We start from the raw sequence: 19,496 nt of genomic DNA on the forward strand, positions 1-19,496 counted from the left end.
ATGGATGACGTGGTCTCTGTCAAAGATGGATCACGTGGTCTCTGTCAAAGATGGACCACGTGATCTCTGTCAAAGATGGACCACGTGGTCTCTGTCAAAGATGGACGACGTGGTCTCTGTCAAAGATGGACGACGTGGTCTCTGTCAAAGATGGATCACGTGGTCTCTGTCAAAGATGGATCACGTGGTCTCTGTCAAAGATGGACCACGTGGTCTCTGTCAAAGATGGATCACGTGGTCTCTGTCAAAGATGGATCACGTGGTCTCTGTCAAAGATGGATCACGTGGTCTCTGTCAAAGATGGATCACGTGGTCTCTGTCAAAGATGGACCACGTGGTCTCTGTCAAAGATGGATGATGTGGTCTCTGTCAAAGATGGACCACGTGGTCTCTGTCAAAGATGGATGATGTGGTCTCTGTCAAAGATGGACCACGTTGTCTCTGTCAAAGATGGATGATGTGGTCTCTGTCAAAGATGGATCACGTGGTCTCTGTCAAAGATGGACCACGTGGTCTCTGTCAAAGATGGATCACGTGGTCTCTGTCAAAGATGGATCACGTGGTCTCTGTCAAAGATGGACCACGTGGTCTCTGTCAAAGATGGATGATGTGGTCTCTGTCAAAGATGGACCACGTGGTCTCTGTCAAAGATGGATGATGTGGTCTCTGTCAAAGATGGACCACGTTGTCTCTGTCAAAGATGGATGATGTGGTCTCTGTCAAAGATGGACCATGTGGTCTCTGTCAAAGATGGAGCACGTGGTCTCTGTCAAAGATGGACCACGTGGTCTCTGTCAAAGATGGATCACGTGGTCTCTGTCAAAGATGGATGACGTGGTCTCTGTCAAAGATGGATGACGTGGTCTCTGTCAAAGATGGACCACGTGGTCTCTGTCAAAGATGGATCACGTGGTCTCTGTCAAAGATGGACCACGTGGTCTCTGTCAAAGATGGACCACGTGGTCTCTGTCAAAGATGGATCACGTGGTCTCTGTCAAAGATGGACCACGTGGTCTCTGTCAAAGATGGACCACGTGGTCTCTGTCAAAGATGGATCACATGGTCTTTCTACCTGGAAGTGAGGCACCAGCCTCCCGGGCTGCAGGTACAGCATGTGATCGTATACGCCGAGCCTCCGCTGCATCATCTCCTGGTAGTGAAGCTCAAACTCGATGTTACTGCCTGGAGGAACGTGGACTTCGGTCTTAAAGGTCTCCATGTCATGGGAGTTGGCCCTAGAAGCAGACAGAAACTGTTTTTGATGAAGCTGTTGAAGTCTGACAGAGGAAAGAAAGCCAGGTAGTTTACCTGACAATGCCAGCTGCCTTTCCCCGGGCCCGGGCCTGGGCGTAAAGGTTCCTGGCCACTGTCTTCTCCTTCACTGAGCCCATGAAGGTGATCCCGTTTACATTCCTGCATCATAAACGTACCAAAGATTAAAAAAGGTCTCGGTGAAACAGCGTTTGGATGGTATGGAGCTGCTCTCACATGGTGAAGTTGGTGATGAATGCCCGTTTGGGGATCTGCACGTTGAAGCCAATGCTCTGAGCTTTGGAGCCTGAGTTGACCACAGAGCTTCGCACGGTGGTGTGGGCAAAGCGTGATGTGATGCGGCTCTCCACCTTGTAGCTCTTGACGGTGATGTCATCTCCACGGATGGCCTGAGTAGGAGATCACAAGTCATCAGGTTGAAACCTTGCAGTTTAAGAGCAGGCTTCCTGTGAATCAACCTCATTTCTTAGCAGTGAGTCCATTTTTATGGGTGTAACTTTAAGAATTTTGTTAAACATGTTCAAATACTTAAGGGACTTCCTTTTAACAAGAAAGGACCCAAAAGTTCTAACCCTTTCTAATATTTTTTATGTATGTATGGGGTTAGGTCTTTATTTGGTCTGGTCTTAGGTCGTTGTTTGGTCTGGTCTTAGGTCTTTGTTTGGTCTGGTTTTAGGTGACATTAGGCCTGGTCTTAGGTCTTTGTTTGCTCTGGTTTTAGGTGACATTAGGCCTGGTCTTAGGTCTTTGTTTGCTCTGGTCTTAGGTCTTTGTTTGGTCTGGTTTTAGGTGACATTAGGCCTGGTTTTAGGTCTTTGTTTGGTCTGGTCTTTCTTTCTTTCTTTCTTTCTTTCTTTATTTGTGTTTGCACAAATAAGAAATAACAATTTACAGTTAGTGCACACATTTGACAAGGAAAGTACACATGTAAGATTGTGCTGGTGAGGTAAGGAAACCCGAGAATGGCTTTTAATTAAACATCACCATAGTAGTCATAACTAATAACCAGTAGTGATAATGGTCAAGATTAAAATGAACAAAAGGAAAAAACACATAACAGGTAAGGCAGTGCAGAAAACACAACGTGCTATGTTCAAGGCATTGTTTTCTGTGATGACAATTTGATGTTCTTATTTCATACTTCCAACAATAGACACGTCCTTGTACTTCATTTTGCATACACAGAAATAAACAGATATGTACACACTAGGGTTGTAAAGGAGGTGCTAGACTATTGCACTCAGAATGTAAAGTACATTTCACACATATTTAGGCATGTGCACACACACATACACAAACAAACATACCCACTTAACATATGAAATTTTAATATAGTTGGTCATACATTCCTGTGAGAGTATAAATGTCGATACATGTCTTTACCCAGCCAGAAGAGTGTTTGAGTTGCTGCTACCCTTGTATGCTACCAAAGAATTTTGTTATTAATTTTGCTATTTTGATCTGGAGAAGTTGTGGGCTACAGATTGAAATAAAAAATGCAGGTGTATAGAATGCCAATGTCTGATGTAATCAATTTATTTATTAAACATTTTTTGAACATCTTTAGGGAGAATGTTTTTTTTTTTTTTTTTTTAAGATTTATTTTTGGCCTTTTTTGCCTTTATTAGATAGGACAGTGGATAGAGTTGGAAACAGGGAGGAGAGCGGGGAGAGACATGCAGGAAATAGTGCCATGGGCTGGATTCGAACCCGGGTCGCCTGCGTATATGGCGTGCGCCTTAACCACTTGACTACCGGCGCACCGGGGGAGAATGTTTTTTCTAGGAGGTGTGAGTATGTGTTCCACAGTGTGACACCTCTGTATGTAATGAATTACTGCGCTCTAGAGGTGTGACACTGAAGGGGCACGCAATTGGTTTGCTCTTCTGGTTGGGTATTTGCGATAGTTGGAATTATCAGAAAAATATAGTTCATAGTCTTAGGTCTTTGTTTGGTCTGGTATAGGGTAACATCAAGCCTTGTCAAGGTCATTGTTTGATCTGGTCTTAGGTCTCTGTTTGGCCTGGTTTTAGGTCTTTGTTTGGCCTGGTTTTAGGTCTTTATTTACCCTGGTTTTAGGTCTTTGTATTGGCTGGTCATAAGTCTTTATTTTAGGTCTTTGTTTGGCCTGGATTAAATTCTTTATTTTGCCTGGTCTTAGGTCTTCGTTTGGCATGGTTTTAGGTCTTTGTTTGATCTGGTTTTACTCTTTATTTTTCCTGGTTTTATTTCTTTGTTTGGCCTGGTTTTAGGTCGTTGTTTGGCCTGGTTTTAGGTTTTTGTTTGGCCTGGTCTTAAGTCTTTATTTGGCCTGGTTCAAGGTTTTCATTTGGCCTGGTTTGAGGTCTTTGTTTGGCCTGGTTTTAGGTCTTTGTTTGGCCTGGTGTTAGGTCTCTGTTTGGCATGGTTTTAGGTCTTTGTATTGCCTGGTCTTAAGTCTTTTTTTGGCTTGGTTTAAAATATTCATTTGGCCTGGTTGTAGGTCTTTGTTTGGCCTGGTCTTAGGTCTTTATTTACCCTGGTTTTAGGTCTCAGTTTGGCATGGTTTTAGGTCTCTGTTTGGCCAGGTCTTAGGTCTTTATTTACCCTGGTTTTAGGTCTTTGTTTGGCTAGGTCTTAGGTCTTTGTTTGGCCTGGTTTTAGGTCTCTGTTTGGCCTGGTTTTAGGTCTCTGTTTGGCCTGGTTTTAGGTCTCTGTTTGGCCTGGTTTTAGGTCTTTGTTTGGCCTGGTTTTAGGTCTTTATTTACCCTGGTTTTAGGTCTTTGTTTGGCCTGATTTTAGGTCTCTGTTTGGCCAGGTCTTAGGTCTTTGTTTGGCCTGGCTGTAGGTCTCTGTTTACCCTGGTTTTAGGTCTCTGTTTGGCCTGGTTTTAGGTCTTTGTTTGGCCTGGTCTTAGGTCTCTGTTTGGCCAGGTCTTAGGTCTTTATTTACCCTGGTTTTAGGTCTTTGTTTGGCCTGGCTGTAGGTCTCTGTTTGGCCAGGTCTCAGGTCTTTGTTTGGCCTGGTCTTAGGTCTTTGTTTGGCTAGGTCTTAGGTCTTTGTTTGGCCTGGTTGTAGGTCTCTGTTTACCCTGGTTTTAGGTCTCTATTTGGATTGGTTTTACGTCTCTGTTTGGCCTGGTTTTAGGTCTTTGTTTGGCCTGGTTTTAGGTCTTTATTTACCCTGGTTTTAGGTCTTTGTTTGGCCTGGTTTTAGGTCTCTGTTTGGCCAGGTCTCAGGTCTTTGTTTGGCCTGGGCTTAGGTCTTTGTTTGGCTAGGTCTTAGGTCTTTGTTTGGCCTGGTTGTAGGTCTATGTTTACCCTGGTTTTACGTCTCTGTTTGGCCTGGTTTTAGGTCTCTGTTTGGCCTGGTTTTAGGTCTTTATTTACCCTGGTTTTAGGTCTCTGTTTGGCATGGTTTTAGGTCGTTGTTTGGCCTGGTTTTAGGTCTTTGTTTGGCCTGGTTTTAGGTCTTTATTTACCCTGGTTTTATGTCTTTGTTTGGCCTGATTTTAGGTCTCTGTTTAGCCAGGTCTTAGGTCTTTGTTTGGCCTGGCTGTAGGTCTCTGTTTACCCTGGTTTTAGGTCTCTGTTTGGCCTGGTTTTAGGTCTTTGTTTGGCCTGGTCTTAGGTCTCTGTTTGGCCAGGTCTTAGGTCTTTATTTACCCTGGTTTTAGGTCTTTGTTTGGCCTGGCTGTAGGTCTCTGTTTGGCCAGGTCTCAGGTCTTTGTTTGGCCTGGTCTTAGGTCTTTGTTTGGCTAGGTCTTAGGTCTTTCTTTGGCCTGGTTTTAGGTCTTTGTTTACCCTGGTTTTAGGTCTCTGTTTGGCCTGGTTTTAGGTCTTTATTTACCCTGGTTTTAGGTCTTTGTTTACCCTGGTTTTAGGTCTCTGTTTGGCCTGGTTTTAGGTGTTTGTTTGGCCTGGTCTTAGGTCTCTGTTTGGCCTGGATTTAGGTCTTTGTTTGGCATAATTTAGGTTTCTGTTTGGCTAGGTCTTAGGTCTTTGTTTGGCCTGGTCTTAGGTCTTTATTTTACCTGGCTTCAGGTCTCTGTTTGACATGGTTTTAGGTCTTTGTTTGGCCGGGTCTTAGGTCTTTGTTTGGCATGGTTTTAGGACTTTGTTTGGCCTGGTTTTAGGTCTTTGTTTGGCCTGATTTTAGGTCTCTGTTTGGCCAGGTCTTAGGTCTTTGTTTGGCCTGGTTTTAGGTCTCTGTTTGGCCAGGTCTCAGGTCTTTGTTTGGCCTGGGCTTAGGTCTTTGTTTGGCTAGGTCTTAGGTCTTTGTTTGGCCTGGTTGTAGGTCTATGTTTACCCTGGTTTTACGTCTCTGTTTGGCCTGGTTTTAGGTCTCTGTTTGGCCTGGTTTTAGGTCTTTATTTACCCTGGTTTTAGGTCTCTGTTTGGCATGGTTTTAGGTCGTTGTTTGGCCTGGTTTTAGGTCTTTGTTTGGCCTGGTTTTAGGTCTTTATTTACCCTGGTTTTATGTCTTTGTTTGGCCTGATTTTAGGTCTCTGTTTAGCCAGGTCTTAGGTCTTTGTTTGGCCTGGCTGTAGGTCTCTGTTTACCCTGGTTTTAGGTCTCTGTTTGGCCTGGTTTTAGGTCTTTGTTTGGCCTGGTCTTAGGTCTCTGTTTGGCCAGGTCTTAGGTCTTTATTTACCCTGGTTTTAGGTCTTTGTTTGGCCTGGCTGTAGGTCTCTGTTTGGCCAGGTCTCAGGTCTTTGTTTGGCCTGGTCTTAGGTCTTTGTTTGGCTAGGTCTTAGGTCTTTCTTTGGCCTGGTTTTAGGTCTTTGTTTACCCTGGTTTTAGGTCTCTGTTTGGCCTGGTTTTAGGTCTTTATTTACCCTGGTTTTAGGTCTTTGTTTACCCTGGTTTTAGGTCTCTGTTTGGCCTGGTTTTAGGTGTTTGTTTGGCCTGGTCTTAGGTCTCTGTTTGGCCTGGATTTAGGTCTTTGTTTGGCATAATTTAGGTTTCTGTTTGGCTAGGTCTTAGGTCTTTGTTTGGCCTGGTCTTAGGTCTTTATTTTACCTGGCTTCAGGTCTCTGTTTGACATGGTTTTAGGTCTTTGTTTGGCCGGGTCTTAGGTCTTTGTTTGGCATGGTTTTAGGACTTTGTTTGGCCTGGTTTTAGGTCTTTGTTTGGCCTGATTTTAGGTCTCTGTTTGGCCAGGTCTTAGGTCTTTGTTTGGCCTGGCTGTAGGTCTCTGTTTACCCTGGTTTTAGGTCTCTGTTTGGCCTGGTTTTAGGTCTTTGTTTAGCCTGGTCTTAGGTCTCTGTTTGGCCAGGTCTTAGGTCTTTATTTACCCTGGTTTTAGGTCTTTGTTTGGCCTGGCTGTAGGTCTCTGTTTGGCCAGGTCTCAGGTCTTTGTTTGGCCTGGTCTTAGGTCTTTGTTTGGCTAGGTCTTAGGTCTTCGTTTGGCCTGGTTTTAGGTCTTTGTTTACCCTGGTTTTAGGTCTCTGTTTGGCCTGGTTTTAGGTCTTTGTTTACCCTGGTTTTAGGTCTCTGTTTGGCCTGGTTTTAGGTCTTTATTTACCCTGGTTTTAGGTCTTTATTTACCCTGGTTTTAGGTCTCTGTTGGCCTGGTTTTAGGTGTTTGTTTGGCCTGGTCTTAGGTCTCTGTTTGGCCAGGTCTTAGGTCTTTATTTACCCTGGATTTAGGTCTTTGTTTGGCCTGGATTTAGGTCTTTGTTTGGCATAATTTAGGTTTCTGTTTGGCTAGGTCTTAGGTCTTTGTTTGGCCTGGTCTTAGGTCTTTATTTTACCTGGCTTCAGGTCTCTGTTTGACATGGTTTTAGGTCTTTGTTTGGCCGGGTCTTAGGTCTTTGTTTGGCATGGTTTTAGGACTTTGTTTGGCCTGGTTTTAGGTCTTTCTTTGGCCTTGTTTTAGGTCTTTGTATTGCCTGGTCTTAAGTCTTTATTTGGCTTGGTTTAAAATATTAATTTGGCCTGGATTGAGGTCTTTGTTTGGCCTGGTCTTAGGTCTTTATTTACCCTGGTTTTAGGTCTCTGTTTTGCATGGTTTTAGGTCGTTGCTTGGCCTGGTCTAAGGTCTTTGTTTGACATGGTTTTAGGTCTTTGTTTGGCCTGGGCGTAAGGTCTCTGTTCGACATGGGTTTAGGTCTTTTTTTGGACGGGTCTTAGGTCTTTGTTTGGCATGGTTTTAGGTCTTTGTTTGGCCTGGTTTTAGGTCTTTGTATTGCCTGGTCTTAGGTCTTCGTTTGGCCTGGTCTTAGGTCTTTATTTACCCTGGTTTTAGGTCTCTGTTTGGCCTGGTTTGAGGTCTTTGTTTGGCTAGGTCTTAGGGCTTTGTTTGGCCTGGTTGTAGGTCTCTGTTTACCCTGGTTTTAGGTCTCTGTTTGGCCTGGTTTTAGGTCGTTGTTTGGCCTGGTCTAAGGTCTCTGTTTGGCCAGGTCTTAGGTCTTTATTTACCCTGGATTTAGGTCTTTGTTTGGCATGCTTTAGGTTTCTGTTTGGCTACGTCTTAGGTCTTTGTTTGGCCTGGTCTTAGGTCTTTATTTTACCTGGCTTCAGGTCTCTGTTTGACATGGTTTTAGGTCTTTGTTTGGCCTGGTCTTAGGTCTATGTTTGGCCTGGTCATAGGTCTTTGTTTGGCCAGGTCTTAGGTCTTTATTTACCCTGGTTTTAGGTCTTTGTTTGGCCTGGTTTTAGGTCTCTGTTTGGCCAGGTCTCAGGTCTTTATTTGGCCTGGTCTTAGGTCTTTATTTTACCTGGCTTCAGGTCTCTGTTTGACATGGTTTTAGGTCTTTGTTTGGCCTGGTCTTAGGTCTATGTTTGGCCTGGTCATAGGTCTTTGTTTGGCCAGGTCTTAGGTCTTTATTTACCCTGGTTTTAGGTCTTTGTTTGGCCTGGTTTTAGGTCTCTGTTTGGCCAGGTCTCAGGTCTTTATTTGGCCTGGTCTTAGGTCTTTATTTTACCTGGCTTCAGGTCTCTGTTTGACATGGTTTTAGGTCTTTGTTTGGCCTGGTCTTAGGTCTATGTTTGGCCTGGTCATAGGTCTTTGTTTGGCCAGGTCTTAGGTCTTTATTTACCCTGGTTTTAGGTCTTTGTTTGGCCTGGTTTTAGGTCTCTGTTTGGCCAGGTCTCAGGTCTTTATTTGGCCTGGTCTTAGGTCTTTATTTACCTTGGTTTTAGGTCCTTGTTTGGCCTGGTCTTAGGTCTTTATTTACCCTGGTTTAAGGTCACTGTTTGGCCTGGTCTTAGGTCTTTATTTACCCTGGTTTTAGGTCTCTGTTTGGCCTGGTTTTAGGTCTTTGTTTGGTTAGGTCTTAGGTCTCTGTTTGGCCTGGTCTTAGGTCTTTGTTCACCCTGGTTTTAGGTCTTTGTTTGGCCTGGTCTGAGGTCTTTTTTTACCCTGGTTTTAGGTCTTTGTTTGGCCTGGTCTTAGGTCTTTTTTTACCCTGGTTTTAAATTTTCATTTGGCCTGGTTTTAGGTCTTTGTTTGACTTGGTTTAAATTCTTTATTTTGCCTGGTCTTAGGTCTTTATTTGGCCTGGTCTTAGGTCTTCGTTCTTTGGCCTGGTTTTAGGTCTTTCTTTGGCCTGGTTTTAGGTCTTTCTTTGGCCTAGTTTTAGGCCTTTGACTGGCCTGGTTGGTATCATGGTTTCTTTATCTTTATAGAGATCAATCATGCTTTGTCCTGATAGATGGATGTTAGATAGATGTTAGATATTTTAGAGATGTTTTATAGACTTGAGTTTTCTGGGACAGAGCTGACCAACCTCTCCATTAGTCTGGGACTGTTGTGGGATAAAGTCAGCATGGTCACCTTTGACCGTAATGATCTACAGAGATCAATATTAATTGTTTTGTCCTGATAGAAATGGATAGACATTTTGAAGATGTGTTAGACTTGAGTTTTCTCAGACAGTGATGGTGAAAAACTTTGCCAGTGTTGGATGGCAGCAGGATAAAGTCAATAACCGGTCAGTCATCAGGCTCTCCTCAAACAGCTGGATATTGATCCACAGATAAGTCGAACTGGGTCACAGTGCACATGCTTCAACAACAGGATGATGGGGGGGGGTGAGGGGGGGTGCATACCTCAAAGTCTTCCTGCTCCTCACTCGTCAGTATGGCCCTCTGAAACACAGAGTTAATCTGGTGTTATTGATCATTAGGATTATTAATGTAAACGGTCCATTATTGATCAGATGGTTATTTTGAAACCACATCCATCTCTGTCTGCAGATACTGAAACTCAACCAACCACTAGGACAGTCAGGAACAGTAGGACAGTCAGGAACATTCGGACAGTCAGGAACGTTCGGACAGTCAGGAACATTCGGACAGTCAGGAACGTTAAGACAGTCAGGAACGTTAGGACAGTCAGGAACATTCGGACAGTCAGGAACGTTCGGACAGTCAGGAACATGAGGATAGTCAGGAACATGAGGACAGTCAGGAATGTTCGGACAGTCAGGAACATGAGGATAGTCAGGAACATTAGGACAGTCAGGAATGTTCGGACAATCAGGAATATTAGGACAGTCAGGAACATTAGGACAGTCAGGAACGTTCGGACAGTCAGGACGTGAGGACAGTCAGGAACATTAGGACAGTCAGGAATGTTCGGCCAGTCAGGAACATGAGGATAGTCAGGAACATTAGGACAGTCAGGAACATTGGGACAGTCAGGAACATTAGGACAGTAAGGAACGTGAGGACAGTCAGGAACATTGGGACAGTCAGGAATGTTCGGACAATCAGGAATATTAGGAAAGTCAGGAACATTAGGACAGTCAGGAACGTTCGGACAGTCAGGAACATGAGGATAGTCAGGAACATTAGGACAGTCAGGAATGTTCGGACAATCAGGAATATTAGGACAGTCAGGAACATTCAGACAGTCAGGACGTGAGGACAGTCAGGAACATTAGGACAGTCAGGAATGTTCGGCCAGTCAGGAACATGAGGATAGTCAGGAACATTGGGACAGTCAGGAACATTGGGACAGTCAGGAACATTAGGACAGTAAGGAACGTGAGGACAGTCAGGAACATTAGGACAGTCAGGAATGTTCAGCCAGTCAGGAACGTGAGGACAGTCAGGAACAGTAGGACAGTCAGGAACGTGAGGACAGTCAGGAACAGTAGGACAGTCAGGAACGTTAAGACAGTCAGGAATGTTCGGACTGTCAGGAACCTGAGGACAGTCAGGAACAGTAGGACAGTCAGAAACATTAAGACTGTCAGGAATGTTAGGACAGTCAGGAACATTAGGACAGTCAGGAACGTTCAGACAGTCAAGAACATCAGGACAGTCAGGAAAGTTAAACAGTCAGGAAAGTTAAGACAGTCAGGAACAGTAAGACAGTCAGGAACGTTGGGACAGTGAGGAACTTAGGACAGTCAGGAACGTTAGGACAGTCAGGAACATTGGGACAGTCAGGAACATTAGGACAGTCAGGAACATTAGGGCATTTAAAAATGTTCGGACTGTCAGGAACGTGAGGACAGTCAGGAACATTCGGACAGTCAGGAACATTAGGACAGTCAGAAATATTAGGACAGTCAGGAACGTTAGGACAGTCAGAATTGTTAGGACAGTCAGGAACATTCAGACAGTCAGGAACATTAGGACAGTCAGGAACGTTAAGACAGTCAGGAACGATAAGACAGTCAGGAACATTAGGACAGTCAGGAACGTTAAGACAGTCAGGAACGTTAGGACAGTCAGGAACATTATCAGACATTCAAAGATGGACAGGAGGACAGATCTTACCTTTTGTCTCTCCAGATGATCATGAATGTGTGTCTGCAGGCAGACAAAAAATATATAAATAAATAAAGAGGAAATAAATTTTATATGCAGATTCAGGAGGAAGGATTCTGCATTTGTTTCTGCAGGAAGTTAAGAAAATCATGATTTATTTTAGGATACAATTCATAATTGTATTGATAAAAAAACAAATAGTATTTATCACACCATACCGTAGTCTGATAATATGACAATCCCAAACCAAACCACACAGTCTGATTCTCAAGGCCATCTATGAGGGGGGGAAGGGGGAGCTTTCTGGGGTCCTGCCAAACTGGGGGCCCATGGAGGTCAGCAAAATCATGGTACATTCCAAAGTTAATCTGTAATAACCATATTTTATATTTAACCTGAATAACAACCTATCTGCTCAAGGAAACAAATGTGAATTTTATTTATTTATTTATGCTGCAATATATATGCACTACCGCTCCAAAGCTCAGTATCACATGGAATTTATCCAGTTTTCCATGGAAAAACTTGTGAAATTAGTTTGAATAGGAAGCACAGCAAATGAACTGGACATGCTGACATTGTCAGAGTTAAAAATAATGATTTTAAAGAAAAATGTTCTTTAAACTTTGCCTCCACAGAAAATGAACACCTTTTACAGCAGTGACAACTGTGCAGACCTTAGACATTCTAGCTGTCAGTTCTTCAAGGTAATATGAGGAGATTTCCCCCATGCTTCCTGGAGAATCTCCTACAGGATGGATTGTTGATGGAGTCTTCCTCCGTGCTGTACGGTTAAGCTCCTCCCACAACAGCTCCATTGGGTTCAGATCTGAGGACTGTGCTGGCCACTCCATTACAGTCAGAATTCTGGCTGAATGATTATCATCTAAATATTCTGCAGAAACGCTGGAGATGTGTTCTGGGTCATTATCCTGTTGGAGGATGAAACTGGCTCCAACCAAGGTCAGTCCGGTGCCAATGGCATGGCACTGCAAAATCTTGTGACAGCTGCCCTTCCTTGAACGTCTCTTCCACTCTTTAAAAACCTCCTATTATCACCTTCAAAGCCCCCAGACCATCACACTGCCTTCACCTCCAACGCCCCCAGACCATCTCACTGCCTCCACCTCCAACGCCCCCAGACCATCACACTGCCTCCACCTCCAACGCCCCCAGACCATCTCACTGCCTCCACCTCCAACGCCCCCAGACCATCTCACTGCCTCCACCTCCAACGCCCCCAGACCATCTCACTGCCTCCACCTCCAACGCCCCCAGACCATCTCACTGCCTCCACCTCCACAACCCCCAGACCATCACACTGCCTCCACCTCCAACGCCCCCAGACCATCTCACTGCCTCCACCTCCAACGCCCCCAGACCATCTCACTGCCTCCACCTCCAACGCCCCCAGACCATCTCACTGCCTCCACCTCCAATGCCCCCAGACCATCTGAACACAGAACAGCAGATCTCATCATCACACATAAAGAACACGGTCAGAGAAGTTTAAATCACTAAAAGATGATTCCTGATCCTTCAGGCGAAAGCAGAGAACTTAAGGCTCACAGAAACATCCCTTTACACCAAGACAACTCACAACAGAATGATAGAAAAGAGAGATTAAATACAGTTAGAGACTGACACTACAGATTACTGAGACTAAATACAGTTAGAGACTGACACTACAGATTACTGAGACTAAATACAGTTAGAGACTGACACTACAGATTACTGAGACTAAATACAGTTAGAGACTGACACTACAGATTACTGAGACTAAATACAGTTAGAGACTGACACTACAGATTACTGAGACTAAATACAGTTAGAGACTGACACTACAGATTACTGAGACTAAATACAGTTAGAGACTGACACTACAGATTACTGAGACTAAATACAGTTAGAGACTGACACTACAGATTACTGAGACTAAATACAGTTAGAGACTGACACTACAGATTACTGAGAGACTAAATACAGTTAGAGACTGACACTACAGATTACTGAGATTAAATACAGTTAGAGACTGACACTACAGATTACTGAGATTAAATACAGTTAGAAACTGACACTACAGATTACTGAGACTAAATACAGTTAGAGACTGACACTACAGATTACTGAGACTAAATACAGTTAGAGACTGACACTACAGATTACTGAGACTAAATACAGTTAGAGACTGACACTACAGATTACTGAGACTAAATACAGTTAGAGACTGACACTACAGATTACTGAGATTAAATACAGTTAGAGACTGACACTACAGATTACTGAGACTAAATACAGTTAGAGACTGACACTACAGATTACTGAGACTAAATACAGTTAGAGACTGACACTACAGATTACTGAGAGACTAAATACAGTTAGAGACTGACACTACAGATTACTGAGACTAAATACAGTTAGAGACTGACACTACAGATTACTGAGATTAAATACAGTTAGAGACTGACACTACAGATTACTGAGAGACTAAATACAGTTAGAGACTGACACTACAGATTACTGAGATTAAATACAGTTAGAGACTGACATTACAGATTACTGAGATTAAATACAGTTAGAGACTGACACTACAGATTACTGAGAGACTAAATACAGTTAGAGACTGACACTACAGATTACTGAGATTAAATACAGTTAGAGACTGACATTACAGATTACTGAGATTAAATACAGTTAGAGACTGACACTACAGATTACTGAGAGACTAAATACAGTTAGAGACTGACACTACAGATTACTGAGATTAAATACAGTTAGAGACTGACATTACAGATTACTGAGATTAAATACAGTTAGAGACTGACATTACAGATTACTGAGATTAAATACAGTTAGAGACTGACACTACAGATTACTGAGAGACTAAATACAGTTAGAGACTGACACTACAGATTACTGAGACTAAATACAGTTAGAGACTGACACTACAGATTACTGAGACTAAATACAGTTAGAGACTGACACTACAGATTACTGAGAGACTAAATACAGTTAGAGACTGACACTACAGATTACTGAGAGACTAAATACAGTTAGAGACTGACACTACAGATTACTGAGAGACTAAATACAGTTAGAGACTGACACTACAGATTACTGAGACTAAATACAGTTAGAGACTGACACTACAGATTACTGAGATTAAATACAGTTAGAGACTGACACTACAGATTACTGAGATTAAATACAGTTAGAGACTGACACTACAGATTACTGAGAGACTAAATACAGTTAGAGACTGACACTACAGATTACTGAGAGACTAAATACAGTTAGAGACTGACACTACAGATTACTGAGAGACTAAATACAGTTCGAGACTGACATTACAGATTACTGAGATTAAATACAGTTAGAGACTGACACTACAGATTACTGAGACTAAATACAGTTCGAGACTGACACTACAGATTACTGAGACTAAATACAGTTAGAGACTGACACTACAGATTACTGAGACTAAATACAGTTAGAGACTGACACTACAGATTACTGAGACTAAATACAGTTAGAGACTGACACTACAGATTACTGAGACTAAATACAGTTAGAGACTGACACTACAGATTACTGAGACTAAATACAGTTAGAGACTGACACTACAGATTACTGAGACTAAATACAGTTAGAGACTGACACTACAGATTACTGAGACTAAATACAGTTAGAGACTGACACTACAGATTACTGAGACTAAATACAGTTAGAGACTGACACTACAGATTACTGAGACTAAATACAGTTAGAGACTGACACTACAGATTACTGAGAGACTAAATACAGTTAGAGACTGACACTACAGATTACTGAGATTAAATACAGTTAGAGACTGACACTACAGATTACTGAGATTAAATACAGTTAGAAACTGACACTACAGATTACTGAGACTAAATACAGTTAGAGACTGACACTACAGATTACTGAGACTAAATACAGTTAGAGACTGACACTACAGATTACTGAGACTAAATACAGTTAGAGACTGACACTACAGATTACTGAGACTAAATACAGTTAGAGACTGACACTACAGATTACTGAGACTAAATACAGTTAGAGACTGACACTACAGATTACTGAGACTAAATACAGTTAGAGACTGACACTACAGATTACTGAGAGACTAAATACAGTTAGAGACTGACACTACAGATTACTGAGACTAAATACAGTTAGAGACTGACACTACAGATTACTGAGACTAAATACAGTTAGAGACTGACACTACAGATTACTGAGACTAAATACAGTTAGAGACTGACACTACAGATTACTGAGACTAAATACAGTTAGAGACTGACACTACAGATTACTGAGACTAAATACAGTTAGAGACTGACACTACAGATTACTGAGACTAAATACAGTTAGAGACTGACACTACAGATTACTGAGACTAAATACAGTTAGAGACTGACACTACAGATTACTGAGACTAAATACAGTTAGAGACTGACACTACAGATTACTGAGATTAAATACAGTTAGAGACTGACACTACAGATTACTGAGACTAAATACAGTTAGAGACTGACACTACAGATTACTGAGACTAAATACAGTTAGAGACTGACACTACAGATTACTGAGACTAAATACAGTTAGAGACTGACACTACAGATTACTGAGAGACTAAATACAGTTAGAGACTGACACTACAGATTACTGAGACTAAATACAGTTAGAGACTGACACTACAGATTACTGAGACTAAATACAGTTAGAGACTGACACTACAGATTACTGAGAGACTAAATACAGTTAGAGACTGACACTACAGATTACTGAGATTAAATACAGTTAGAGACTGACATTACAGATTACTGAGATTAAATACAGTTAGAGACTGACACTACAGATTACTGAGAGACTAAATACAGTTAGAGACTGACACTACAGATTACTGAGACTAAATACAGTTAGAGACTGACACTACAGATTACTGAGATTAAATACAGTTAGAGACTGACACTACAGATTACTGAGAGACTAAATACAGTTAGAGACTGACACTACAGATTACTGAGATTAAATACAGTTAGAGACTGACATTACAGATTACTGAGATTAAATACAGTTAGAGACTGACATTACAGATTACTGAGATTAAATACAGTTAGAGACTGACACTACAGATTACTGAGAGACTAAATACAGTTAGAGACTGACACTACAGATTACTGAGACTAAATACAGTTAGAGACTGACACTACAGATTACTGAGACTAAATACAGTTAGAGACTGACACTACAGATTACTGAGAGACTAAATACAGTTAGAGACTGACACTACAGATTACTGAGAGACTAAATACAGTTAGAGACTGACACTACAGATTACTGAGAGACTAAATACAGTTAGAGACTGACACTACAGATTACTGAGACTAAATACAGTTAGAGACTGACACTACAGATTACTGAGATTAAATACAGTTAGAGACTGACACTACAGATTACTGAGATTAAATACAGTTAGAGACTGACACTACAGATTACTGAGAGACTAAATACAGTTAGAGACTGACACTACAGATTACTGAGAGACTAAATACAGTTAGAGACTGACACTACAGATTACTGAGAGACTAAATACAGTTAGAGACTGACACTACAGATTACTGAGACTAAATACAGTTAGAGACTGACACTACAGATTACTGAGACTAAATACAGTTAGAGACTGACACTACAGATTACTGAGACTAAATACAGTTAGAGACTGACACTACAGATTACTGAGACTAAATACAGTTAGAGACTGACACTACAGATTACTGAGACTAAATACAGTTAGAGACTGACACTACAGATTACTGAGACTAAATACAGTTAGAGACTGACACTACAGATTACTGAGACTAAATACAGTTAGAGACTGACACTACAGATTACTGAGAGACTAAATACAGTTAGAGACTGACACTACAGATTACTGAGACTAAATACAGTTAGAGACTGACACTACAGATTACTGAGAGACTAAATACAGTTAGAGACTGACACTACAGATTACTGAGACTAAATACAGTTAGAGACTGACACTACAGATTACTGAGAGACTAAATACAGTTAGAGACTGACACTACAGATTACTGAGACTAAATACAGTTAGAGACTGACACTACAGATTACTGAGACTAAATACAGTTAGAGACTGACACTACAGATTACTGAGATTAAATACAGTTAGAGACTGACACTACAGATTACTGAGATTAAATACAGTTAGAGACTGACACTACAGATTACTGAGATTAAATACAGTTAGAGACTGACACTACAGATTACTGAGATTAAATACAGTTAGAGACTGACACTACAGATTACTGAGACTAAATACAGTTAGAGACTGACACTACAGATTACTGAGACTAAATACAGTTAGAGACTGACACTACAGATTACTGAGACTAAATACAGTTAGAGACTGACACTACAGATTACTGAGACTAAATACAGTTAGAGACTGACACTACAGATTACTGAGACTAAATACAGTTAGAGACTGACACTACAGATTACTGAGACTAAATACAGTTAGAGACTGACACTACAGATTACTGAGACTAAATACAGTTAGAGACTGACACTACAGATTACTGAGAGACTAAATACAGTTAGAGACTGACACTACAGATTACTGAGACTTAATACAGTTAGAGACTGACACTACAGATTACTGAGACTAAATACAGTTAGAGACTGACACTACAGATTACTGAGATTAAATACAGTTAGAGACTGACACTACAGATTACTGAGATTAAATACAGTTAGAGACTGACACTACAGATTACTGAGACTAAATACAGTTAGAGACTGACACTACAGATTACTGAGACTAAATACAGTTAGAGACTGACACTACAGATTACTGAGATTAAATACAGTTAGAGACTGACACTACAGATTACTGAGACTAAATACAGTTAGAGACTGACACTACAGATTACTGAGAGACTAAATACAGTTAGAGACTGACACTACAGATTACTGAGACTAAATACAGTTAGAGACTGACACTACAGATTACTGAGACTAAATACAGTTAGAGACTGACACTACAGATTACTGAGACTAAATACAGTTAGAGACTGACACTACAGATTACTGAGACTAAATACAGTTAGAGACTGACACTACAGATTACTGAGACTAAATACAGTTAGAGACTGACACTACAGATTACTGAGACTAAATACAGTTAGAGACTGACACTACAGATTACTGAGACTAAATACAGTTAGAGACTGACACTACAGATTACTGAGACTAAATACAGTTAGAGACTGACACTACAGATTACTGAGAGACTAAATACAGTTAGAGACTGACACTACAGATTACTGAGATTAAATACAGTTAGAGACTGACACTACAGATTACTGAGACTAAATACAGTTAGAGACTGACACTACAGATTACTGAGACTAAATACAGTTAGAGACTGACACTACAGATTACTGAGACTAAATACAGTTAGAGACTGACACTACAGATTACTGAGACTAAATACAGTTAGAGACTGACACTACAGATTACTGAGACTAAATACAGTTAGAGACTGACACTACAGATTACTGAGACTAAATACAGTTAGAGACTGACACTACAGATTACTGAGACTAAATACAGTTAGAGACTGACACTACAGATTACTGAGACTAAATACAGTTAGAGACTGACACTACAGATTACTGAGACTAAATACAGTTAGAGACTGACACTACAGATTACTGAGACTAAATACAGTTAGAGACTGACACTACAGATTACTGAGACTAAATACAGTTAGAGACTGACACTACAGATTACTGAGACTAAATACAGTTAGAGACTGACACTACAGATTACTGAGACTAAATACAGTTAGAGACTGACACTACAGATTACTGAGACTAAATACAGTTAGAGACTGACACTACAGATTACTGAGATTAAATACAGTTAGAGACTGACACTACAGATTACTGAGACTAAATACAGTTAGAGACTGACACTACAGATTACTGAGATTAAATACAGTTAGAGACTGACACTACAGATTACTGAGACTAAATACAGTTAGAGACTGACACTACAGATTACTGAGAGAATAAATACAGTTAGAGACTGACACTACAGATTACTGAGACTAAATACAGTTAGAGACTGACACTACAGATTACTGAGATTAAATACAGTTAGAGACTGACACTACAGATTACTGAGACTAAATACAGTTAGAGACTGACACTACAGATTACTGAGATTAAATACAGTTAGAGACTGACACTACAGATTACTGAGACTAAATACAGTTAGAGACTGACACTACAGATTACTGAGAGACTAAATACAGTTAGAGACTGACACTACAGATTACTGAGACTAAATACAGTTAGAGACTGACACTACAGATTACTGAGATTGAATACAGTTAGAGACTGACACTACAGATTACTGAGACTAAATACAGTTAGAGACTGACAATACAGATTACTGAGATTAAAT

At 41.2% G+C, this 19,496-nt stretch overlaps 1 protein-coding gene across 1 annotated transcript in view; it reads right to left on the reverse strand.

The window, feature by feature from the left end:
- Positions 1-19,496, reverse strand: part of itih2 (inter-alpha-trypsin inhibitor heavy chain 2) — a 48,276-nt gene that overhangs the window by 18,839 nt on the left and 9,941 nt on the right. Inside the window, exons 2-6 of the mRNA XM_041780867.1 lie at positions 10,986-11,018; positions 9,306-9,344; positions 1,489-1,661; positions 1,309-1,413; positions 1,073-1,235 (exon numbers count right to left, since the gene is read on the reverse strand). Of these exons, the coding sequence (XP_041636801.1) occupies positions 1,073-1,235; positions 1,309-1,413; positions 1,489-1,661; positions 9,306-9,344; positions 10,986-11,018 (513 nt within the window). The remainder of the gene's footprint in view (positions 1-1,072; positions 1,236-1,308; positions 1,414-1,488; positions 1,662-9,305; positions 9,345-10,985; positions 11,019-19,496) is intronic.

The sequence above is a fragment of the Cheilinus undulatus genome, linkage group 23 (assembly GCF_018320785.1).
Source record: "Cheilinus undulatus linkage group 23, ASM1832078v1, whole genome shotgun sequence".
Classification (NCBI taxonomy): Eukaryota; Metazoa; Chordata; class Actinopteri; order Labriformes; family Labridae; genus Cheilinus; species Cheilinus undulatus.